The following is a 25,860-nucleotide window of genomic DNA, read 5'->3' as shown; positions in this document are numbered from 1 at the left end:
CCAAAGCAGGCAGTAGATTATTGATTTTACTAAAGCCTCAGCATAGGATTCTCTTCAACAGCAAGTACTAAACATAAAAATACAAATCCAATTATTAAGATGTAGTTTAAGAACAGGTCTATTATATAAAGGTACATTTAAACCTCTATAATTAAGGCATTACACATTTATATGGCACATGTTTAATATGCTTAAGGGCAGACTATACACCCTCCTAATCTATTTAGTGATTCTTACATGAACATAGAACTTAAAATTACAATCCATGCTCATATATATTATGTCATTTGACGATCATAAAAAAATTATAAAGTAAGAAGAAGCCCCATGGAAGGGGGAGAAAAAAAAAAAAAGACTTGAACAGGGATTCAAAGGCTCATAGTCGGTAATCCTAATCAGCAGGGCTAGGGAACCCATACCAGTCTTGACGTTGTGTCCAAAGCCCCAGCTCTTAACAGCATGCCTGACTTGGGCTAGGGATCTGCTAAAAGTTGGAACTCAACAAAACATGCGTTGGTTTATGTTGACAATTTTCTGTAGAAAGCCACCAGTAGGGTTTGTTTGTGGAAGGAGACATTGCTGGAGAAAAGGTAAAGGGGCAGATAAAGATCAATGCTTGCAGGTCTGCTAACAGCACAGGCGGGTCAGCTGTTTGGAAGGAAGCAGGTAGAAAAGCCAGTCTTTGCAAATGACTCAAAAAGAAGCAAGTATGGAGTTTAGTTAAAAATATTCTTTCAATATTGGCATATTAGTTGCGACACATGTAGCATGTTAAAGTAGTATGTTAACATTCTCTGTACTATCCTTGTGACTTTACTGTAAATCTAAAGTGACTCCAAAATTTTTTTGGAGTAAATTTAAAAATTTATTTATTTAGGAAGGAAGGGAAGAAGGAAGGAAGGAGCATTTCCACTGGTGTTGCTGCTTACTTCCTCATATGGATGTTCCCGGCTTGGTCTTTCTTTTGGAAAGGATAAATCTAGAAAGTCAACCAAATAGTCATATCCTCCAGGAAAAGGGCTGAAGTCCTCATCTGTCTCAATCATCTGTGCAAATGACAATACGGTAAAGGGGAGAAGCATATCAATCTGGTGGTCAAGATCCTCAAAAAATTCTAGAATGTGCAAGCAAATGATAGCAATGAAGTGGAGTAAATATAAAAAGAGGCTTGCCTCTCTCTTCTCTCCTACTCCCCCATCACTCTACGTGGCTCTCTAACTCTCTCTTCTCTTTCCTGAATTGAATTCTAATCCTACTCTTCTACACTAGCCAAACTGCTTCATATCACTAACTGCATTCACATTTACAGAGAAGGTTATCATTGTCTTAGATATATGTATAATTAGTATACTTAGTAATTAGTAAGTATAATTGGTAATGAGCTACCAAATACCACTGTAGTTTGCAGGCTAAAAGATAAATAAAACATGGAATGTTTCTCACCATCAACTAGCAACCAAACATAAAAAGTGTCATTGAAAATTCCAAATATTTTCTCTTTTTCACATTAATCACTCAACTGAAAATCTCATTTAGACCAAAGTTCCTCAGGTCTTCGGGTTTCAAAGACAATTTTCTAAGAAATATTTGGGAGCTAATAGAGGCATCAGTATTTCATTTTGCTAAGTGAGGACTTAAAAAAAACACTTACGTCTACTATCCTTTTATTTCATTAAAGGAAGAATGCTTTCATGCCTCAAAAATAGAAAGGACTAATTTTGGAAGCCTGGCATCCTGCAGTCTACGGGGTCCCAAAGAGTTGGACACAATTTAGCAACTGAACAACAACAATCTTGGAATAATGACAATTCATCCCGAGAAAAGAGAGTTGACATCTTTGTAACCATACTCACATGCATCCTCCTTTCATTACTGACTAGCAAAACCTTTGTCACAGCTTGGCACTGACCCCTGGGTAGCATTTTAGGACTTACTGATTTTGAGAATGCTAAGTATTGTCTGCTACCAAGTATTAATGTTCAGGGGTTGAAAGGTAAACTTGAAACTAATCCTCACCCTAAGGATAACCAATCTTTGTTTCCAAGGGTATAATGTTGTCCATTTCCTGATGCGTTCCCTAAACTTTGCTCCCCATGCACAAATTCAGGCACTAAATATAAGTGGGATAAAATATACAGATAAGTACTTCAGGGATTTCCAGCCCATTTCGGACCTCCTCTTTCTCTTTCACCCCCTGCTTTTTGGTACATATTTTGCTTTGGGATACAGCCTCAGTTTTCTGGTGACCAGCTTACAGCATGAACCACTTGAGCCTGTAAGCTCTGTGTGTATATGTCAGGGCTAATTTAAGTTCCAGGCTGACCCTGGGGTTGGTTGCACCTCACTCCTTACCACAGCTGCAGATAAGAATTACCCACTTCCCTGCTGCTACAGGAAACCACCTCTCTGGTGGAGTCCACCTGCCAGTTTCACAGTTTAAATAGCTTTTTCTGCCATACAAACACAGCACAGCAAAATACCGACAAAACAAAAACAGCTAACACATGGTGATGGGAAGAAAAGGAGTGCTCCCAAAGAGAAACTGAGCTGGACCTCAGAATGCTTCCTATGAAAACATTTTCCAAACAGGATTGCTTTAGCACATTGTCCCATCGATTCTCTGTGAGGCAAATGGTAGGACTTAAAAAATGCTTATTGAGAAACAAATTGGAATATGAAGGGGTTTTCATATACTTCCATAATACAGGAAAGCAAAGACAAATAGTATTTCATAAGCATACCCTGACCACCAGGTTATAATCCTTAAATCCAGCCCAAGTGAAGTATTCTTTTATCCAGGATGAGTGATGAAATATTTCATCTCCTACAGCAGCATTCAAGATTTTCAAATATGGTCCAAAGTCCCAGGAATCCTTGTAAATTTTAGTCCCCTCCGGAGGCTCAATGATGCCTTTGCTTAAAGACAAAAAGGTGAGAGAACAAGGAAAGAAGATAGCAATAAATAAGGAAGGAAGGCAAAAGCTAACACTTCAGTTTCAACAGTCAATCAGAGGAACAGCTTTTCGATCATTCAGGTGGTACCCAGGGGTCCCACAGAAGTGCCCTGGGGGATACTGAGGGGTAGGACCCTTCCCCAGCCTTAACCAGAATAAAGTCAAGTCGCTCAGTCATGTCCAACTCTTTGTGACCCCATGGACTGTAGCCTACCAGGATCCTCAGTCCATGGGCTTTTCCAGGCAAGAATACTGGAGTGGGTTGCCATTTCCTTCTCCAGGGGATCTTCCCGATCCAGGGATCGAACCCGGGTCTCCTGCATTGTAGGCAGACACTTTACTGTCTGAGCTACCAATAGCTCCTGTTAATTGTCTAGTGTGACGGCTCTCAAAGTCAGTACATTTAAAGATAAAAGTCCTTATCTGGAAAAAAAAAAGTTGGAAAGCCACTGATGTGGACCCTTTCAGCTCAAATCACTAAATTATGGGAATGTTGAATATAATATGGTCATGTTGATTTTGTAGAAGCCTGCTCACACCTGCCCTGCCCCACCACCTCCACTAGAATATAAATTTGATGAGAGCAGCAACCATGATCGGCACACAGAAAGTGTTAGTCATGTCCACCTCTTTGCTACTCCATGGACTGTAGCCTGCCAGGCTCCTCTGTCCATGGGAAATCCCAGGCAAGAATACTGGAGTGGGTTGCCATTCCCTTCTCCAGGGGATCTTCCTGACCCAGGGATTGAACCCTGGTCTCCTGCTTTGCACGCAGATTCTTTACTGTTTGAGCCACCACGGAAGCCCAGCTATAGAAGGGGCCGCATAAACATTTGCTGAACACAGGAATGATTTTAGCCTGTCCTCGAGATATGCCCAGAGTTTTGTGTCTTTAATATATGTACTAATCAAAGCCGACAGACAGATGGGCAACTCTACCTGGAAACCCAGTCAGCAATATGGATGACAGTTCTCTGGCATTCCTAAAGCTGTCCATCCAGTGTGAGGATGGATCACTGCATGGGACATGGAAACTTGAATCCTGGCAATAGAACAGAATGTGATCGGGATGAGGGAATGGTGATGAGGAAATGGGCACCTGGCTAGTAGAGATTTGGCAACTCTGTGGCGCTTCTCAAAACAACACTTTTAGTCCATTGTTTGACCAAAGCTAGAGATGCACTGGCTTTGGTAATAAATTACTTGTCAAATCCTAAAGTTTCTAACTTTTAAATGAATCTCAAATCTGTTTTCTCAACTCCTTGCCTCATCTCAGTTTATAGCCTCACTAATCTCTTGCTGGTAGAGCCTCAGCCTCCCAGCCTTCCTGACTCCAGTTCTTCCCACTGTGGCCTCTTCTACATGCTCTTCTGCAAACTGAAATGGGTTTTTTAAAAAACAAAAACAAAAACACAACGCAGTAATATTCCTTCCTCACTTTATAACTTTCTCAAGCTCTCCTTACTCACAGGCGAGTTCCTTGGACTGTTTTGCAAATTCTTTCCAGCCCTGGCCGGACACGGTATTCCTGTCTCACCCTTTCCCTCCCCCTTCACTTACCGCCCTTACACTGGGGTGGATTTCACTTCATGAGGGAAGGACCTCTTCACAGCTGTTTGCCTGTACCCACTATGATGCCAAGTTTGCAGAAGGAGCTCAGTAAGTTCTTTCTGAATGAATGGCATACTATTTATTTACTCAAAGTAAATGTATTTACTAATGCAACATTGTAAATCTACTATATTTCAATAGAAACATTTTTTTTTTAGAAAACAAACAAAAAAACAAAGTATTTGCATTCACCAGACTCATGACATTATTTGCACCTCCCTTCTCCAGCACGTGCCAGAATCTCGATCTTGCACTCTCTTAATTACTCTCTGAAACCTCCTCTTGATTTCTAAGGCACAAACGCTTTCCTGGACACATTTACTGTTCTCTCCTGCCCCCTTCTCCCCTCACAAGAAGGCAGAGTTAAGCACTTAGTCTCCCTATATCCCTTACTCTGTGTCTTACAATTGAGAATCCAACAACAACCAAACTTCTTGTTACCCAGAACGCTTTGGTGTGACTTGATGATACAAATGCAGATTCCCGGGCTCTGCCTCCTATCTACCCAATCAGACTCTTAGAGGGTGGAACCCAAGGAGCTACAGTTATCCAAGTGACTGGAGTTATTCTGATGCGCTTTCAAATTTGAAAATTATAGGATACATAGGATACATCCGGAGAACTGGAGAGAGAGGATGGAGAATTCTGCAAATGCCAAACGCCAGACTCTTGAATGCCCTGCTAAAACCTGAAATAATTAAAAACTTTTCTCACCCCTGATCTAGAGAATACAAACTGCTTTTACCCTTGAGATACTGGGGAGATTCTAAGGAATTTTAAGCAGGGAAGGGGACAGAGTTTTGCATTTAAAAAAGGTATCTTTGGCAGCAAGGTGGAGTAGGGGCTTTCAAACTCCTTGCCTGTCATCCCAGTAAGGATTCTATATTACATCAGGACTCCCACATACCAAGGGCACTTGTGAGACAAAAGTTGCCTGAAATAACACTATCCCTTGTTATATTATTTGGGTGATGTACTCAGGTCTATTCGATTTTACTCTATTACATTTTTAAAAAATGCTGGTTGTGGTCAATGCCATTGATTTTTACAACCCAGCAGTGGATTGTGACCAGCACAGGATCAGGATGTGCTGAAGGATGGATCAGAGGAGTGGCTCAGGGCCCACTGCAGGAATCTAGGTGAAAAATTATGAGAGGCTAAATTAAAGTCACAATGGAAGAACTAGAGTGATGGATTTGTGAGAGATTTATGAAGCAGAATTGACTAGATGTGGCAACCAGTTGGGTATGGGAGGTTAGCAAAAGGTCATAATCAGCTGGCTGCACCATTCATGCCAACTTTGCAAAGGTAAGGCCAAGGGAGGGGTGTGTTTTGGTGTGTCCAGTTTTCCAACACATTTAGTCCATTTCTACATAAGGGTGAGGAACTAACAGTTTCATTTGGCTCAAAACAAGTATTTGTAAGGGGCTTCCTAGTGGCACAGTAAAACATTCCCTGGGTTGGGAAGATCCCCTGGAGAAGGAACTAGCAACCCACTTCAGTATTCTTGCCTGGAAAATTCCGTAGACAGAGGACCCTGGCGGGCTACAGTCCATGGGGCTGCAAAGAGTTAGACGTGATGGAGTGACACATATGCAAGTATTTGAAAAATCTAGGCCTGTGACATCAAGGTTGACTTTTCCTGAATGGCATGCCCAGTGCACTGTTTATTGTTCAAATGTACTGTCTATGGAATTGGTAGTTGGGTAATGTTTATGCTCCTATGAAAACTAACTCTCAGGCTCATTGTTTTTCTTTCTTTTTTTTTAAAATATAAATTTATTTATTTTAACTGGAGGCTAATTACTCTACAATATTGTAGTGGTTTTGCCATACATTGACATGAATCCGCCACGGGTGTACATGTGTTTTTCACTTTGAGCTATATCAATTATCCTTCAAAGAAAAAAACTTCCTTACTCTTTATCTTCAAGGAAGGTTCTAGATGAGGAAAACACTTGGGTAACTATTATACAGAATGAGAAAATTATTTTTAAGACTGAGAAAAAAATTCAATCTTTTATCCCCTAGATTTGAAAGATATATAGTTTTTTATTTGAATGGTAAGACTTCTGTTTAAAAAAGTGATGTATGGATATTAATTCATGATAAGTTTAGGATGCTACTCAAAAAAAAAAAAAACAACAACCTTAATATTCCTACAAATAGGGACCTACCAAGAAGCCATAAGTATGTCCTTTATTTTCTCATAAAATTGAAAAAAAAATCCCTGAATCATTTTTATTCTTTATTAAGTATTTAAGCCAAACCTGTCTGTTGGATCCTTTAGCATCCTTCCCAGATCAAGAGTGGCTCCAGGTCGCGGTGTCCATGTTAACACATCAGAATTTTTCTTGATAAGATTGTTGAGTTCATCTGGGTCATTTTTTATGTTTGTTTCCTTAATATACCTGAGAAATAAGGACATTCCCATGTCAGAAAGCTTATTCTCAGTTGAAATTCTGATTAGAATAATGACAGAATTTTTATTTGTTTTCTCTGCATTCATACTTCCCAATCCCCCTCTACTTACCTCAGGAAAAATAAAGATTATATCTGGGCTAATGTTCCTAATTAGGGAAGAGTTATTAGTCAAAGAAGGTTGCATTTATAGCTTGTTTTTAAGTAATGATCACATAGTGATTGGAACTGAAGTTAGATAGAGGGAGACTATTACAAAGAGGTGGGAATAGCACACTCATATCATATTTTATCTTTCCCATTTTTTTAAATTGAAGTATAGTTATTTACAATAGTGTGTTAGTTTCAGGTGTATAGAATATTGGTTTGTCTTATCATATTTAATATTAATTAAATATGGTGGTGGTGGCGGTTTAGTCGCTAAGCTGTATCTGACTCTTGCCACCTCATGGACTGTAGCCTGCCAGGCTCCTCTGTCCACGGGATTCTCCAGGCAAGAATACTGGAGTGGGGTGCCATTTCCTTCTCCAGGGGATCTTCCCAACCCAGGAACTGAACCCGGGTCTCCTGCACTGCAGGCAGATTCTTTACCAACTGAGCTATGAGGAAAGCCCTTTAATTAAATTTATAGATGATTAAATATTATCTGGTATGTAAATGCTAAGCAAATAACATGAACTAATTGTTTTTATCTTTACAATCCACTAATGAGATACCTGTCATTATTACTCTCATTTTACACAGAAAGAGACTAAGGATCAGAGGAGCCAGGTGACTTGTCCCAGGTCAGCAGTGTTGATCCAGCTCTCTATCGCCAGAGCAGGGCTTGATCTTCCCAGGAGGCCACAAGGAGGAGCCTCTCCCCAACTTTAGGAGTAAAGTCTGATAAATCTGTCCAACCCCTTCCACCATGTAAGGTTATATTAAAAAATATAGGCATCTATGAACCAGGTAGCAGGCCCTCACTAGACACTAAGTCTGCCAGCACCTTGATCTTAGACTTTCCAGTCTTCAGATATGTGAGAAATAAATTTCTGTGTTTTATAAGCCTCCTCCCAAAAAAGTCTTTCCATTCAAAACCATTAAAATCCACTGGTTAGAAAAGAGCACACACAAATTCTCGGTCATAGCCCCTCCTGAGATCTAGTTTCTCATTGTGTTATTGATCAGAGCTGAGTATCTCCCAAATTTAATTACAAACCACCGTCTTTCTGGAAAAGTTCTAAGTCATCAATTTCAATGTTATTTGGGAAGGTAATTGTGGTGGTGCTGGAGTCAAAAAAGATTCAGAGAAACAGGTTTTGTCACTGTACTTCATCAGACATGGGTGACCCAAGCATTTTTGTTAAAGGGAATTTTACTTTCCTGTGCTACAGCTTGGCTACCTAGACTGGATAGATATTTTCAGCCAGATATACAAACATGTGTAAGCATTGCAATTTCATAGCTCCAAGGTGACTTACATTTTTTATGATCTTGGGATCAATTTTGCTCTGTCCACCCAAAGATGTCTAACTACTTCCTTCCTGCACATGTGAATGTCCTTCCACCGGCACAGCCCTCAGTTTGAAGCAGTCTCACCTCTTGTTCTCATCTTCCTACCTCTCTTCTCAAAATGACTCATTAACTGATTTCCTTGCCTCCTGAGAAACATGACGCTATCAGATTACTCTTCCTAAAACACAATGTGTGGCATTCACAAAATTCTTTAACTTCTTTGTCTCCATCTCTAAAATAATAATAAAATTGAAACACACCCAGATGCCACCCTCTGAGGGGTACTGTGAGTACCAAGGGTAACATCTGCCAACCACTAATACACAGAATAGCTTTGTAATCACTTTGAATGCCAGGGTCATGTTAAGTGGTCAAGTGTCCCATCGGTAAGAAGCCATCACATCCAGTTCTTCTCCAAGTTCTCACAATGCGACCTCCTTGATATTTCTAGAATCTGAATTCTCTTCTCAGTCTCCAATGTTTTTCATCAATCCTTTCGAGATTGTTGTAATGATTTTCAAACTGGTCTCCAGGATCGATATTCCTATCTCCCTTCCCACCACACATACAACCTAACCTCCCTGGTGCCCATCAGATCATGTCTCTGCTCATTAGACCCCTTTACCGGGTTCCTCACTCCTAAGGATAAATCCAAGTCATGCAGAGTGGCACACAGTGGTGTTCACTGTCTGGTTCCCTCCGTTCTCCCCTCCCTGCCTCCTCAAACACCTGCCTCAGTCCCCTACACTGAACTGCAGTCTCTCATCTCAGCATCTTTCTAACAAGATAGGTCAGGGTTTACTAATACTTCAAAACTTTGTTTCAATCGTCCCATTCATAGTTTCCATTAGTCATTTTCTGACTCCCACCTGTATCCCACTGCCTTCAGAACATGCATGTGCCACAGCATTTATCATTCTACATTATCATTGTTTTTCTCTTCCAGCTCTGAAGACAATCATTTCATCCCTGGTTCTCCAGCACCAAGAACATGCTGCTCAATAGATGAATGAATGACTGATGAACAGTATTGATCAAAAGAAATTGTTATTTAGCCTTAGACCAGTCTATCTGAAAATATTTGGAAGATGCGAGACAGCTACATAATATCAACAAGAAGTAATGAAGGGAACACATCAGCAATAGGACATATTAATTGATAAGACACACGTAGATATGTCACCCGACAACATAGAACTTCAAAATGAAAGCAGTCAGGTTTTAATGATGAGATACCAGACAACACAGAACTTCAAAATGAAAGCAGTCAGGTTTTAATAATGAGACACATGAAGCCCAGAAAAGTGAGAAAAAAAAAAATTGTTCCTAATAAGTGGTAGTAGGGAAGAGCCTAAATTCCACGTACACTATTTCTCCTATTGTACTCTAAAGCCTCAGTTGATGAGAAATTATGGTCAGTACTTACAGGATTTTGCCATAAAAATGAATCTCAAGGACTATTTCTTTACTACCCAACAAATTTACGGATAAATGTACTCTGAGTAGAATGACACATGCATTCCCTGTCTGTTTATGGGAAGTCCCTGCCCTTTGTACACAAAATGCTCTAGTTATTGATCATAAAGGGGATCTTCATGAAGCAGATGGCACTGGTGTTTGCTCATAAAGACACTATTATCGTTAACAGCTGAGTAACTGTGTGATGAAATAGATGCTCTATATAACTGACAGAATCTTGTAAAACAATTACAACATCTATAAGATTTTAACATTTAAAATAATAAAGCTATGCTTCAAGATTTACTAAATGAATAAACTGCATATTTTGTTTCTTTCAAAGGGTTCTGACTCATACAAAATGTGCATATATTAAGATATGCACTGTCTTACAAATGTCATCTAAATAAACATGTAGCTTTAATTAATATGGCTGAGGTGTTAAGAATAACTGTTTAGGTTTTTTAATTTTTAAGATAACTTAGATCCAATTTTTGGACTGTTTGGGGTGATCAGCTCTATGAACTTTAACATATGTGTACATTTTGCAACTACCACTGCAGTCAGGATATGGAGCAGCTCTCTCTGCTTTATAAACTGTTCTCTCAAAACTCCCTCGTGCTGGCCCATCAGTCAAACTCTCCCCTCAGCCCAGCCCTTGGCAACCACCACTCTGCTCTCCATCCAGTAGTTTTGCCTTTTCTGGAATGTCATATAAGTGGAATCACACAATTTGTAATCTTTTGAGGCTGACTTCTTTCGCTTAGCGTGATGCCTTTGAGATTCGTCTATGTTGTTGTGTATATCAACAGCTATCTGTTTTTTATTGCATTTATAGTGTGGATATACTATGGCTTGTTTATCCATTCACCTGTTGAAGAATATTTGAGTTGATATGATAATTATGAATAGAATTACTATTAGTATTTTGTGTAGTTTTTGTGTTCAATAAAAGTTTAGTTCTCTAGGGTAATTACCCATGAATGGAACTTCTGGATTGTATGATAAATGTGTATTTAAAGAAACAGTCAAACTGTTTTCCAGATAGCTGTATCATTTTGAATTCTCAACAGCAACATTTGAGAAGTCTTATTGTTCTGTATCTTTGTCATAATTGGACAGTGCTAATCTTTTATTAAATTTTATTAATTTTAAATCTTATTTTATTTATTAATTTTAATTCTATTAAAATTTTATTAATTTTAATAACTTATTACTTTTAATTCTTATTTCATTGCAGTTTTAATCTGCATTCTCTAATGGCTAATGATATAGGCACATCATTTCTTATGCCTATTTGCATCAATATATCTTCTTTGGTGAAGTATCTGTTCAAATATTTTGCCCATTTATTATTGAGTTATTTGCTTCCTTACACTGAATTTTGAAAGTTAATTATATATTTTAGACACAAATTGTTAATCAGATTTATGACTTGCAAACATTTTCTCACAGTCTGCAGTTTGTCCTTTTACTCCCTTAGCAGTGTCTTTCACAGAGCAAACATTTTAGTTTTGATAAAGCCCAGTGTATTAAAATTTTCACTTAACTGACTGTGCTTTTGGTGTCATATCTAAGAAGCCTTTGCATAACCCAAGCTCATGAAGATTTTCTCCTATATCTTCCTCTGAAAGTTTCATAGTTTTATATTTACATTTTTATTTATGACTCATTTAGACTAATTTTTGGGGATACAGTGTGGGGTGTACACTGAGGTTCATTTTTTGCATATGAATGTCCAATTGCTCAAATAACATTCTTTGAAAAGACTACCCTTTCCCCATTGAACTGTTTTTGTACCTTTGTCAAAAATCAAATGGCTCTATGTAGGTGGATCTATTTTTAGATTCTATTTCGCTGACTTATGTGTTTATCCCTTCATCAGTATCATGCTGTCTCGATTTCTGTAGTTTTACAGCGAGTCTTACAATTGGGTAGTGCAGTTCCTCCACAAGTGTCCCTCTTATAGAGTCATTTTCCTTTTATCTGTATAACTTTCTTTGCCATTGCTCTTAAAGGAGCTCTTCTTGTAACAAACTGTCTTAGTTTTCGTTTCATCTGGGAATATTTTTATCTTACCTTCATTCTTGAAGGATATTTCCATTGGATATAGAATCTGTGTTGACCGTTCTTTTCTTTAAGCTCTTCAAAAATACTATTTTACTACCTGCTAGTCTCCATAGTTGATGACTAGAAATCCAGGTACTTGAATTCTTCCATGAATACAAGGCATTCTTTTTCTCTTCCCATATTTCTGTTTTTCCACAGATACAGACTGTCTCTCTACCTCTCTAAGCCACCTGCTCCATTCTTAACCTTTCAGGCAGAGATCCCTTTTGTGGATCCCCTGCAAAACAGTTATTTCCTTCTCACATTTTAGGTAATAGATTAAAACACTTCAAAGGTCTATTATTTTATCTAATTCCTCTTCTCTGGTCAAGCCTTAGACCAAAAGATCATCCCTAAGGATGCTTAGCTTATCTGCCTTCAGACTATAAGGTTTGACATGAAACACTTAACATGAAGCCAAATAAGGAAACCCTCTGGGTCTTGTTTTTTTTTAATTCAAGCTCAGAAATACTTCCTCACTGACCTGACTTTAATATTCTCCAGTGTCATAGGGTAAATATTTCTATCAATTTTGTACTTTTCCCTTGAGTGACCCATAACTAAGAACATGAAAGTAATAGAACGATGCACTGTTTCACCTTCTCCATCAGATTCTCTCAGATTGATCTTGGACATGCTTTCTCTTTATATCCTTTAACAGACGTTCGTCACTGTCCAAGACAGTGTGGAGTGCAAAATATCACCACAGTCCAGCCCCTCAGTTCTTGGGTATTTCCATATAATGTGATGTGTGAGAGCTGTGAATGGCAGCAAAATCTTTTTCTCTGTTTCTTTTTCCATAGTTTCAAGGACAGAACTGATGTTCAGCCAGAACGCAAAATAGTTGCTAAAATACTGAAATGGTTCAGTGCCATTTGATTCAGAGCTACCTCTCTGACTGCCCTTTTTGCTGTCCCAGTCATCTGACCCTCCCCTGGATCTCCTGGCCCCCTCTCATGACACCAAGCAATCAGAACAGGTACCAGGTAACGCTGGATCAGGTCTGGAGACTCTGCTCCTCCAAACTTCATGTGACCATTAAAATGAAAACCTTCAAACATTCTCAAAGAAAACTCACTGGCCTCCAAAAAATACACTTGAAAAACAAGATCTAGAAGTTATACTGCTGCAAGAGAAATCCTTTCAGACACTCAAAAATGAGAATATAACTTGATAATGATACAGTCTCTACTCTGAGATATAGTGTGGTGTAGAGAAAAGAGCTCCAGAGCTAAGCATACCAGGATTCGTTTCTTAACTCCAGTGTTTCCAGCAGAGTGATTTGGGCAAATCTCTTAGCCTCTGAGTTTCAACCAACTTGAACAGGCATAATGATACCTACCTTACAGTGTCATTGGGAAGACTAAATGACTTGATTAAATGCCCCAGTTCAATTTCTAGTGTATACTGAATACATATAACTTGCCTTTATTCTTTCCAGGATCCTTCTGGATAAAAATCTATCTGGATTAACTCTAGCTGCCAACCACTGCTTTCATTCATGCTCTCCACTCTCAGGCAGCTTGTTAAATAAACTCCAGACTCCTACCAATTACTCTCTCTCATTCCATGTTGCATTTACAACTAAATCATCCATCCCAGAATACATTAACTTGTGTGTGAATACGTTATACAAAATGTCCAGCCATACTTGTCTGATGGGTGGGCTTCCACAAAATACCCAGCAAAGGGGCAATAAATTCGGGGTTGTAGGTCCTTCACCAGCCGAGCCTTGTAGTTCAGGAGTTTCTTCCTTTCTGTTTTAATGAACTGGGCTTTCCATTCCTCTGGAATGACAGGTTTTGGATTAGAGTCTCCTCTGTTCAGAAATCACAGAAAAACAAAAGCTCTAGTAGAGAAATCTTTCAGGAGATAAAAATTGACAGCTGACACTCAGATGTAGACCAAAACTCTTTGTCGTTAGTGGCTTTATTTTGCAAATTTCATTTGGTTACTAGGAAAATGTTCCTGAACTAGCCAAAGACACTGAAGCCTCTCCTTGTTTATGGCAATTCATATGGACCTAGCTGAATACACAGGGTGGCATGTATAGTTGTACCTTGCATGAATGTACATTTTAAGAGCACTGTAATTCTTTTATTGCTTAATGCTCTTCTAACATGGAAATGGCTTTGCTATATGGGTGGGTTATAAATGCAAAGCACGTCTGTTACACCCTGGGCATGTGCAGCGATCAAGGGCCTGGATGTTGGAGTCAGTTAAGACTTAGGGTCAAAATGCAGCTCCACCACTTAAATTCTTTAAGTTTGTTTTCTCCTCTGTGAAATGGAATCGTGATGCCTAGCTCACAGTTTGTTCATTTGCTCATTCATTCATTTGTTCAATATTTATTGAGCACCTACTATAAGCCAAAATAGTTCAAGGCACGGAAAATATAATGATGAACAGGATAAAGCAGTTCCTTGCTCTCATGGAGTAGTCATTCTAGTGAAAGATGCAAATAATAAATAAGTTTATTTCAAACAGTGATGACCTAGGAAGAAAGTAAAATAAGATCATGGGATAGAGAGTGGCTGGGGTGAGGAGGCGGGTATTAGACAGGGCAGTTAGTGAAGATGGCATCGGAGTCATAGAATACAGACAGACATAGAAGAGGAATTGGCCACTGTGTGGAGGGCAGGGGTAATAGCACTTCAGGCAGTGGAAACAGCACATGCAAAGACCAGGGCATGGATGTACTTGGTGTATTGAGTCTGAGGAACAAAAAGCAGGCCAGTATGGGCTGACATTGGTCAAGCAATGGGGATACAGGCAGTAAAGGAAGTTGAGAATTTAGGCAAGGCCCAGAGCACGTGGGATACTGTGTCAGGGAACTGCTCCTACTACTACTGCTATGAACATTTGTGAACACAGACAAGGAGACAGAAAAAAACTAAGTTATCCATAAGCTAGACCTGATCACTATTAACATTTAATTATTAACGTTCTGGTATATTCCAGACCTTCTTAAATATATGTGCGCATGCAAACACACACATACACATACTCACATAAGAATGACATTCTGGGACTTCCCTGGTGGCTCAGTGGTAAAGAATCCTCCTGCTAACGCAGGGGACACAGGTTTGATCCCTGGTCCAGGAAGATCCCACATGCTGTGGTGCAACTAAGTTTGTGCGCCATAACTACCGAGCCAGCACTCTAGAGCCCAAGAGCTACAACTACTGAGCCGAAGCACCACAACTACCGAAGTCCCCATGCCTAGCGCCCATGCTCCGCAATAAGAGAAGCCACCGCAATGAGAAGCCCATACACCGCAACTAGAGAGGAGCCCCAACTCGCCGCAACTAGAGAAAGCCCACACACAGCAACGAAGACACAGTACAGCCAAAAATCAAACAAATAAATCTTAAAAAAAAAAAAGGATGGAGTTCTGCTAGCTACCTTTGGTAGATATATGTTGCCTCCCCAGTCACATTGTTAACCTCCTAAGGACAACACCTCCCCTCTATGTCTCACATGGTGACACATTCTGGGAAGCAATGAATACAGACTTAAGAGAAGAAAGGAAGGAACTGTACAAGACTTTCTTCATATTGCAAGTAGGGCATTTCTGCCACATCATTAAACAGAGATCGCTTACAAAACATATGCATTTATTAAATGAACATATATGAAGCACTTTCAATGCTAGTACAGAGCAAAAGTATGAACAAAATGTACCACTTACACACCTTCCCCCATCCCAAACCTAGCATTACACTTAGACCCAGAGCAGAAGTGCTTCTTCCTTGGATTGCACATTTTTTTCTAGCTTTGAGATATAACTGATGTGTAGTTTTACATAAGTTTAAAGTACACACTATAGTGATTTCATTGCATGCATGCATGCCTAATGATTACCACAATAAGGTTAGCTTATTACCTCCGTCACCTCATTACCACTTTTCATGTGTTAGAACACGTAAGATCTGCTCTTTTAGCAACTTTCAAGTATAGAGCACAAAGTTGTTAACTATAGTCACTATGCTGTACGTCACATCCCCAGACCATATTTACCTTATAACTGGAAGTTTATACTCTTTGACCACTATTTGCCTATTTTCCCTGCTCCCCAGACCCCCATAACCTCATACTTTAGAGGGGCTTCTTTTGCCCCATCCCTCCCTGGTATGAGCATTCCACCAAGCCAAGGGCATATGCCTACCTCAAGGTGCCCACACTCTATTCTGAACCTCATACCAAGAGCATTTAAGCCTGGAATACCAAGTCAGACTCTTCCTGTTCTGCTCTATGGTCTACGTCAAGAATCCAGTTGATCCAAATGATTCTTTTTCTTGACTTATTCTGAAATGCTCCCTAATCCCCTTAGTGTTTCTTTCATGCCCCATCAGCACACTTTGAGCTGGGAGCTTTAGTCTGTAATCTGTGATTTGCAAGTCTGGTTTCCCAGTAAGACTGTAAGCTTCTCGCAGGGAAGAACCATGTTTTAGTTATCTTTGTATTGATTTGCAAAGCATTTAGCAAAGTGCCATGCCTGCTCCCTGGCATCACTCTGATATAAAGTATTACCAGTAAACTTTCCACCACTGAAAGTCATCGGAAAGCCTGACGCTCCTCCGGCAAAATCACTCATCATTAAATCAACCTTCACAGGCAGCCTTCCTCCATTGGGTCTGGTGCAATCCACTGTGTTGAGTATTTTATGACCTGTGGAAAAATTACACGGCATAAATACTCAAGGTGAAATCTTGAACACCAGAGTTTGAAATCCCAGGCCAACAAAATCAAACTCCTCCTGTCTGATTCAATTGGTTCTGGATGAGGATAATAATCAAGATCATAGATAGACTACTTTCATTAGCCAACTATCTTCAGATGTTGAGCTCAAATGATGCAGGGGGAAAAATAACCAAATCAACACAAATCTCTCAAATTTTTGGAAATTCTATTTAATGACTGCTGGGGTAAAGCCATCTTCTCACAAGAAAAGCAGAAGTATATGATTACATTACATAATAATATGTCAATATGAAAGTAAAACATTCAATAAAGGCAGTTTTGAAGATGTTACCATAGGGGAAATAAAGAGTATCTGTTCCCTTATGAAAAAAATCTTTGCACCTGTCACCACACAGAGTATGTTACTGCTAAATTTTTCTCTGAGTGACAGATTTTCTGAGATTATCTCAGTGACAGTCCATTTTCCTAAGACAGGGATAGAATATACTATATCTTATGGAAAATGAAGATGGAAGAAGAAGATGAAGATAGGATGGAACTTTGGATAGCTATCATTATCCTTCCTACCAAGAGCATGTTTCATTTTTCATTGCTGATGAAAATAAGAGAATACCTTTGTATTCCACGATAATGCAAGTGTCCATTTCAGGATGAACGCCATCCATCAGGATCATGAATCGGAGATTTTTGTCTACCTGGAATTTAACAATAAAACCAACAACTGTTTACGTCAGTTTGGCTTTTTGTTCAATATTTGAGTAAATGATCATCTCTTCTGGAAAGAAATCCCTTTTATTCAGAATTGGATTTATTATCCAGTAAAGTCATACCATTGATTGATGGAGAGAAAAACTACTTTTTATTTTAGCTCAAATAGAGGTTTATACAGTAATACATACTTGCATAGTACTACATATGGAAAAAGTAAGCCATTGTTTCTTCAGTATTAAAGCAACTACCAAAAATTTACCCCCAGAAAATATAACTGAAAAGTGTGGAAAAAACACTGATATCTGACCTGCTGCCATATTCCAAATGGCACTACATTGATATTATTTAACTGGACACCACTCTGATTCAGATTCCAAAATACAGGTCTTTCTGTTTTTCCAACATAAATGGGGATATCTGGTCTTCTCCCAGCAAGCTTCTTCAGTGTAGGGTAACTAGGATCAGAAAGATGGGAAGTTTGAAAGGTGAAAAAATTGGATCATCTAGTATGAGACTGTTTGCTCCTCACACCAACATGTTGACCAAGAAGCAAGGAACAGAAAAACCAGACCCTCCCCAGAGTCCAAAAAACAGGGTTTTCCCTCAAGGTTGACTGTAACAATGAGGGGAATTTCCTAGCAGATTTCTCTTTACTGGGAAGACATATCATACACCACACTGTGTACATCAAACCAGGAGTGCAAATTCCATTTTCCATACTGATGCTGCTTTGAGCAAGGGTAGTTCTAACAGAAGGTACAAAGTGGAAAAGTCCTGCTGAAGAGGTTTCTGGTAGGTGAAGGTCTCCAGAATCTTCATTTTTTCTCACCTCTCAACCAGCAGCTCCCAATAAAAGAAAGGTCTTGGTCATAAAATGAGGAGAACCTATGAACTGCCCATCATTAGGGGTGCTTTTTCAACCATCAACAGATTGATAGCCACACGGTGGCATACAGAATGAATTATTTGTCCTTAAGGAGAGTCGGTTACCAGCTAGGCAAGACAGTAAAATTTAGTGTAGAAGAAAACAACATTCACCATTTGGAGTAATTCCAACTCAGTATACAATTAACCATCCGAGCACTTTTGAACATCTTTACAGATTGTCAACTCTCATTTCTGAGCATTCATTACATCAAAGGATTATATACTACTGTAGGGTGTGGCAAAACATGAATAAGAAACAAAAGGCTGTTTAGGTAACATATATCAATCATGGTGTTAGGCATTTTCACTAGTATTTTATTTATGGTATTTTATTTCCTCTCACCAAAAAAAAAAAAGCTCTATGTTTGTTTCCAATAAATAAGAACACATACTCAGAAATATATGGCTAACAAATAGCAAATTGGTATTCAAATTCAGATTTTCTGATCCTAAACTTAGTGCTTCTTCTACTAGAAGGCAATTTCGACTTAAATGAATATGCTGTCTGAGTATAATGTCAGGTGAAATAAGATATTTAATAAGAAAAGCATAAACAAAATCAGCATATCAGCACTTATTAACTACATTTAATAACTACTCATTAACTAATATTCAAGTTCCAGACCTATATTAAATATGTAGAATCTGGAGGGGAAAAAATCAAGGATTCTTTGAATATGTCTTCAATCTCTGGGTTAAGCAACTAAATCTTCTACTTTCAGGGACTTTAGGAGTTAGGATAGGTTATTCTAAAATCAATGTTTAATGCTTTGTGATTTTTAAGTTGTTGAAAATTCTCACTGGCATCGATAAATATTATTCATTAGGATACCCATGTGTGCTGCTGCTAAGTGGTTTAAGTTGTATCCTTCTCTTTGTGACCCTATGGACTGTGCCTGCCAGGCTCTTCTGTCCATGGGATTCTCCAAGCAAGAATACTGGAGTTGGTTGCCACACCCTCCTCCCGGGGGTTTTCCAGACCCAGAGATTGAAACCGCATCTCTTAATATCACCTACATTGGCAGGCGGGTACTTTACCACTAGCACCATCTGGGAAGCCCAATATAATACTCATATATTTACATAACAAATCACATTTGTTTGACTAAAGACTGTTTTCTAAAATACCCAGGGCTTTCCTGCTTGCTTTTCCCTTGGTGGCTCAGATGGTAAATGCAGGAGACCAGGGTTCAATCCCTGGGAAGATCCCCTAGAGTAGGAAATAGCAAACTACTCCAGTATTCTTGCCTGGAAAATTCCATGAACAGAGGAGCCTGCTGGGCTACAGTCCATGCGGTCACAGAGTCTGATGCAACTGAGCAACTAACACACAGGACCATGGGCATCTTTTAACAGGTACTACAAAGCAATCACTTAGTTTATGTGATACTGTTTTCTCTATACAACCTGCATAAAATTAGTCCCACATGGTGTTATTACACAATGCATGAACCCAGAACTTTCATAATTCTGCAGTTGTCCATCTTTGGTTCCAGAAGCTTGCATGGATCAAAGGCATCATGCAGTTCATAGCAGATTTTTAATCTTAGCACAATATCCCAGCTGGTGATGTTCAGTTTTTGTGTATTGCAGGTAATTTGTTACTAAAGCAGCTAGCTACTTAAGTTTTTAGTTTCCTTAAAGAGAAGAGAGAGAACATATTCATGCCTTAGAGATCTCATATGCTTTCAACAGAAAAATCAAGGGGCTGGTCAACCAGCAGACATACTTCCCCTCATCATAGGCATTTCTATCAAAGAGTCTCCTTCATGTGAACTTTGTCACATAAAGTCACAGCAAAGAAAAATAAGGTGAAATTGCTTCATGTTAGAACAAGTGAGCAGGGCTGTATGTTTATATCAGCACTCGAGAGGCTGTGACACAAACTTCTAAATAAGGATGAAGAAGGAGGACCCTGAAATGAAACCAGTGGTTGGAAATCTGACCCCATCTCTTCTGGTAACCGTTCATTTGCAAATGGGTATGGTTTTATAAATTCAAGCTCCTCTTTCTCCTTTCTGTTGATGATTATAAATTAGAGGGAGGTGGGAGGGGGGATCGGGATGGGGAATACATGTAAATCCATGGCTGATTCATGTCAATGTATGACAAAAACCACTACAATAGTGTAAAGTAATTAGCCTCCAACTAATAAAAATAAATGAAAAAAAAAATCCTGTGATCAGTCACAATGGAAATGAATATTAAAAAAAGAAAGTATAAAAATTTAAAAAAATAAATAAATTCAAGCTCCTTTTTCTCCTTTCTGTTGATGATTATAAATTCAAACTCCTTTCTCTCCTTCCTGTTGATGACCTGGGTTAAGGAACTTTCAGTTCCTATCCTTCACATCACACAGCTGTGTTTTCAATAAAGGATGAAGTGGACTCAGGGTTCAAAAGGTGGGAGCTCATTGTTGTTGAAATGCTATGAGCCAAGAGTTGGCAAATCACAGCGACCTGCTGCTATAATCTATGAATGCCTTTTACCTTTTTAAATGGTTGAGAAGGAAATCAAAAGGACAATCCTATCTGGTGACCCATGAAAACTTTATGATACTCACATGTCATTGTCCATAAATCAGATTTATGAGAAGACAGTCAGGCTGACTGAGGCCCATTTATGACTGCTCTTGTAGTACCACAGTTGAACTAAGTCACTGTAACACCAACCATATGGCTTGTAAAACTGAGAAGAGTTACACCCTGTGTACTGGTCGCTGCCATAAAACTTGAACTGGAAAAGGGAGTTGACATTCATGATCCTTAAACCCAGACTTTTATCAAGTAGCCTGAGGGTGGGAAGTGACAGCGTGGAGGGTTATTAACTCCTGTCTTCCTCCCACAATGGCCCCTTTTGCATTTGTAATGGTATAAAGCATGAAAATATCTTCCCTCATAGCTCAGTTGGTAAAGAATCTGCCTGCAAGGCAGGAGACCCGGGTTCGATTCCTGGGTTGGGAAGATCCCTTAGAGAAAGAAATGGCAACCCACTCCAGATTCTTGACTGGAGAATCCCACCAACAGAGGAGCCTGACAGACTAGAGTCCATGGGGTCACAGGAGTCGGACATGACTTAGCGACTAAACCACCAAAGCATGAAAACACTTTAAAAATTATGCTACACAAACATACACATTTATCCAAGTTAGTTCTCTTCTTATCAGTCCCACTGAATCGGCCTCAAATTGAGCAGGGATCACAAAAGAACCTGAAAACCAGTGATGCCATTACTGCAGCATTTCCTTCAGAGTTCACGGCTCAGACTTCATTACCTCAGGTGGTCTGAGTGCATGTGACTGATGTAAATTAGGTCCGCTTGGCACAGCCTCTCCAGCCAATCAGATGGAGGCTCATGTAGTAACCACCATCCTCGGGCAAAAGCAGGACCCGTTAACCAAGGGTCAAACACCATCCTCTTGTCCCCCAGCTTGAGGTCCATGCAGGCATGAGTAAGGTATGTTATCTGTCAGAAGACAGTGAGAATCACATTATTGAGTCATCATCCGTCAGCAACAATGAACTGGCCTGGTTAGCGGACAAGTCACGTTGGAGAACTTTGCTCCTGAGCATGTTCAGTGAGGTGGAGACCTTTATATAGAAAACAACTCCCGGCACACATCACTGCTTTGTTAGGAAAGAAATGCTCACGGTGGATTTCAGGTGTCAAACCAATTGATTCATCCAATTCTACTCTATCTAAATTAGCTCCTAAATGCTTATTTACAGTCTGCACTGCAGAATATCTTTTGCCATCAGTCCTTCAAAGCACGATTTACAGGGAAAGGCAGTTAAAGATGTGATGGCAGATACTTGGGGATTAATTGCCAGACTGGCTGGAAATAGCCACCGAATGAATGATGAATGATTCCTGGTGGGTTTGAGGCAGGAGACAGGTGGGCCCTGGCTGGGCAGCTGGAGTCTGTCCCCTGAGGACACATACTCCAAGACAAAGATGGAGGAAGAGACAAAGACAAAGAAGCAGGAAGGAGGAGAAACTGAGCCCTGTCCAGATAAGAGATAAAAAGATCACGAGTTCTTCATTCTTAAGGTCAAGGAGACCTTCCAACTGCACACGCACAGAGAGGCTACTCAGAGGTCAAATAGGGAGGGGACACCACCACACAGTAAGTGATGTGGACCTTCCCGTAGGCCTCCTCACTAGAATCCATCTTGGCTAAGAGATGTGGGTGCACATATGGGAGGACCCCGAGATGAGCCAAACACGACTCAGAACTAGGTCAAGCAAGACAATGGCCAAAGGAAACCCCAAAGAAATGCCCCACGTAAGTGATTTAAACTACCACGATGGCGTGACTCTTTCTCTCTGAACCCTCTATCTATTCACATGTACATCTCTCCTCCTAATAAATACTTTATCTGTTTCACTACTTTCCATCTCTTCGTTGAAATTTATTTCTACAAAGCAGACAAACCATGGCCCCTGACCCTCGCAGTCCAGGGGCTAGGATTTGGCATTCTCGCTGCCGCAGCCTGACTTCCATCTCTGGTCGGGGAACTGAGATCCTGCTTTGAGTTGCTGCAGGCGGAGGCCACCTGAGATCGGGCTGGCATAGCCACGCAGCCTGGAGAAACAGAACTTTTGAGACTTTCTCTTCTAACTTACCTGCTGACTCACTCGCTCAGGGAGTCAGGGTCCTCTGAGGATGGCTATCAACAATGACTAAGAAGCTGGCACAGACTCGAGGATTCTAAATTAGGGCTTCACTCCTTTCCTCTGATCTGGCACTCCCAGAGGACAAAGGGAAAAACCCAGAGCAGAGATAAGGGGGTAGAAACTCCAGGGTGAGAAGCCAAAGCAGAGGGTACAGAGAGGTCAGCAAACCAAATTCAGGTGATTATGCCGATTCTGGATAGGGTCCCATTTGCTTCCTCAGAAAAGTTAACAACCCATTTCCACAAGCTTCCCAGATACATGGGAAAAATTCATTTTGGATTGTTTAATTCTCCCAAACTACCAAAGCTTTTTCTCTGGAGGAAACTCTTTTAAAGGTAGGAAGTGAACAAAGTTTGTGAAGATCTCAGGGCAACATGCAGAGATAGACAACTGGTTGTTTCATCTAATAGTGATTTGGAATCAAGGGAAATTTCTGAATTTCTTCCATAGTTTTGCATGACTCTCCTTTGGGACCTCTGCTAAAAGGTTTTCTGCTTCACTGTTGTTGTTTTTCCGGATATATTACCTTGTAATCCCTGCCAAGTTCTGGGTGTTTCTAAAAAATTTGCTCAAGAGTTCAGGATAACTATACTGTAAGTCCTAAGTAGCCATATCCAAGAATATTCAAGGTAATATAAAATATATATATATATGTGTGTGTGTATATATCTTAGTTTTATTTTTGTTTTTAAGATAATTATAATTTAATGTTTCCTTACCTGCACTTCCCCAAAAGCCAAATCTTCAGGAGGTCTGGGCTCTGAATCCCAGGGGTTAGGAGGATTCAGTTCTAGAAGCAAAAGTTCATTTTCTTCACTCTTTTCCACAACTAGAACCAAAGGGGAATGAATCTGAATTAATAACAACAACAAAATGATGTTTCAAAAGCATCACTGAAATAGAAATGTACGGCTCAGGTACTCAGAGTTCAAAAATCAAAGGAAATCAGAAACAAAAAGCAATGCTAATTTAGGTCAAGCAACATCTACTGAGATGAGGGCTGAAGACTGACACCCATTCATTTCTTTTATTCATACTACACTTAAGGAGCTCATGGAATCTCAGGTATGTCAGGTATGTTTTATGTCTTAAGCTGAGTGCTGGGCACATGGTGGTTTATTATTTTTATATCTTTTAAATACTGTTTAAGAATTTAATAGAAACATATTAATTAACATTTTCCTAATAAGAGTTATCAACTTATTTAATAACAAAACACAACTGGCTTTCTTAATAAAATCAGAAATACACAAAGGACATTTAATATCACCACTATTATTAAACTGTGTCCTTGAAAATGCAAGCAATACAATAAAGATACATTTTATTATTATTTTCAGGCTATATTGTTGCTGGAAAACAGTGTCATGAAATAGAAAAAGTGCTGGATTTGGAAACATTGGGGTGGGGATTGTGACTGGGCTGCTTATTATCAACATCCTGGGCTGCAGTTGCCTGATCATAAAATAGAGTTATGACACATACTTCATAGAGTTGTTGTAGGCAGTAAACAATATAAGAGATCCAACAGTGTCCAGCACTATGCCTGGCACAAAGAAAGCATTTAATCAATAATAATATTATTATAGCAATTATTTTATCTTCGAAGAATGAAGAGTTAAAGAGAAAGCTCAGTATTGACAAGACTATATACTATTAATAACAAATATCAATTCAAAAGTACAAAGTATTATGGGAGATTCTCAGAAAACTGCATTGATATCCACTTGTAAGGATTTTCCTTCTTTAGAATTGTTCTCTCTTAAGAAAAGCAGGAAAAGAAATGTGTGTGCTCAGCTGCTCAGTCGTGTCTGACTCTTTGTGACCCCATGAATTGTAGCCCACCAGCCTCCTCTGTCCATGGGATTTTCCAGGCAAGAATACTGGAGTGGATTGCTACTTCCTACACCAGGGGATCTTCCGAACCCAGGGATTGAACCCACGTTTCCTACATCTCCTGCGTTGGGAGGTGGATTCTTTACCACTATTGCAATCTGGGAAGCCCCAGTTATTAAGTAACAGTTATTAAACAGCTTTAATATTCTAGGAGAGGGTGAAAAAGGAAGGGCTATCTAACAACGGTGCTGTGCAACTGGTTATTTAAGTATTCTAGTTTATTATCTAGTTTATTAAAAACACAATGAGGCATTTCCAAGTGGCGAAAAATAGAATACAAAGGGAGGACTTCTAAATTTAATAGCAATGGAAACAATTCCAGTGGGAAATCTGAATATATACAAATGTAAGATGAAAAAGTTCTACCACCAACAAAAACTGGCAAACACGTTTGGAAAATATATTAGCATCATACTTGAGGAACAAGCTTAATTTAAAACAACAGTGATGCTATTTTTTGATTCAAAGGAGAAAAGTCTGAAAAACTAAGAATGCCTCAAGCTGGTAAAGTATGCGGAAAAAGGAGAGCTTATTAACTAGTTAGAGGGTCATTCTAAAAATTGGACTGTAATGCAATACATATTAAAGAATGGATGAATGAATAATGGCCTCATTCATTCATTTAGGACCTCAAGTAAAGAGGACGAGGTTAACCGTATTTTTTAGTTCATGACACATTATATTCAGTCCAAGCAAAGCTACTCACTTACTTATTTATTTACTTATTCCCTTTATCTGTTTCCCATTGTTATTTCTCTCTCCTCTCCTACAGGATTATCATTTGAATGCTCGTGCAAAGTATGCATTATATTTTATGTGTACATTTTACTTCATATAAATGGTACTGGGTCTCCAGTCTGTTTCTTACTCTTTTTCACTCTATACTCTGTTTTTA

The 25,860-nt window shown here is 39.3% G+C and overlaps 1 protein-coding gene across 22 annotated transcripts in view; it reads right to left on the bottom strand.

Annotated features, from left to right (window-relative positions):
• Window positions 1-25,860, bottom strand: part of LOC133059860 (cytidine monophosphate-N-acetylneuraminic acid hydroxylase) — a 68,905-nt gene that overhangs the window by 8,564 nt on the left and 34,481 nt on the right. For 21 of the 22 annotated variants that reach the window (XM_061147464.1, XM_061147485.1, XM_061147474.1 and 18 more), the window contains 9 exons: window positions 23,789-23,898; window positions 21,667-21,857; window positions 17,773-17,920; window positions 17,368-17,449; window positions 16,584-16,721; window positions 13,702-13,837; window positions 6,836-6,976; window positions 2,742-2,916; window positions 930-1,046 (listed from right to left, as the gene is read on the bottom strand). In XM_061147464.1, coding sequence (XP_061003447.1) covers window positions 930-1,046; window positions 2,742-2,916; window positions 6,836-6,976; window positions 13,702-13,837; window positions 16,584-16,721; window positions 17,368-17,449; window positions 17,773-17,920; window positions 21,667-21,857; window positions 23,789-23,898 — 1,238 coding nt within the window. The remainder of the gene's footprint in view (window positions 1-929; window positions 1,047-2,741; window positions 2,917-6,835; window positions 6,977-13,701; window positions 13,838-16,583; window positions 16,722-17,367; window positions 17,450-17,772; window positions 17,921-21,666; window positions 21,858-23,788; window positions 23,899-25,860) is intronic. The other variant, XM_061147484.1, reaches the window with a different exon arrangement.

This window comes from Dama dama, chromosome 7 (assembly GCF_033118175.1).
Source record: "Dama dama isolate Ldn47 chromosome 7, ASM3311817v1, whole genome shotgun sequence".
NCBI lineage: Eukaryota > Metazoa > Chordata > Mammalia > Artiodactyla > Cervidae > Dama > Dama dama.
This window is presented reverse-complemented; position numbering and strand designations above follow the sequence as displayed.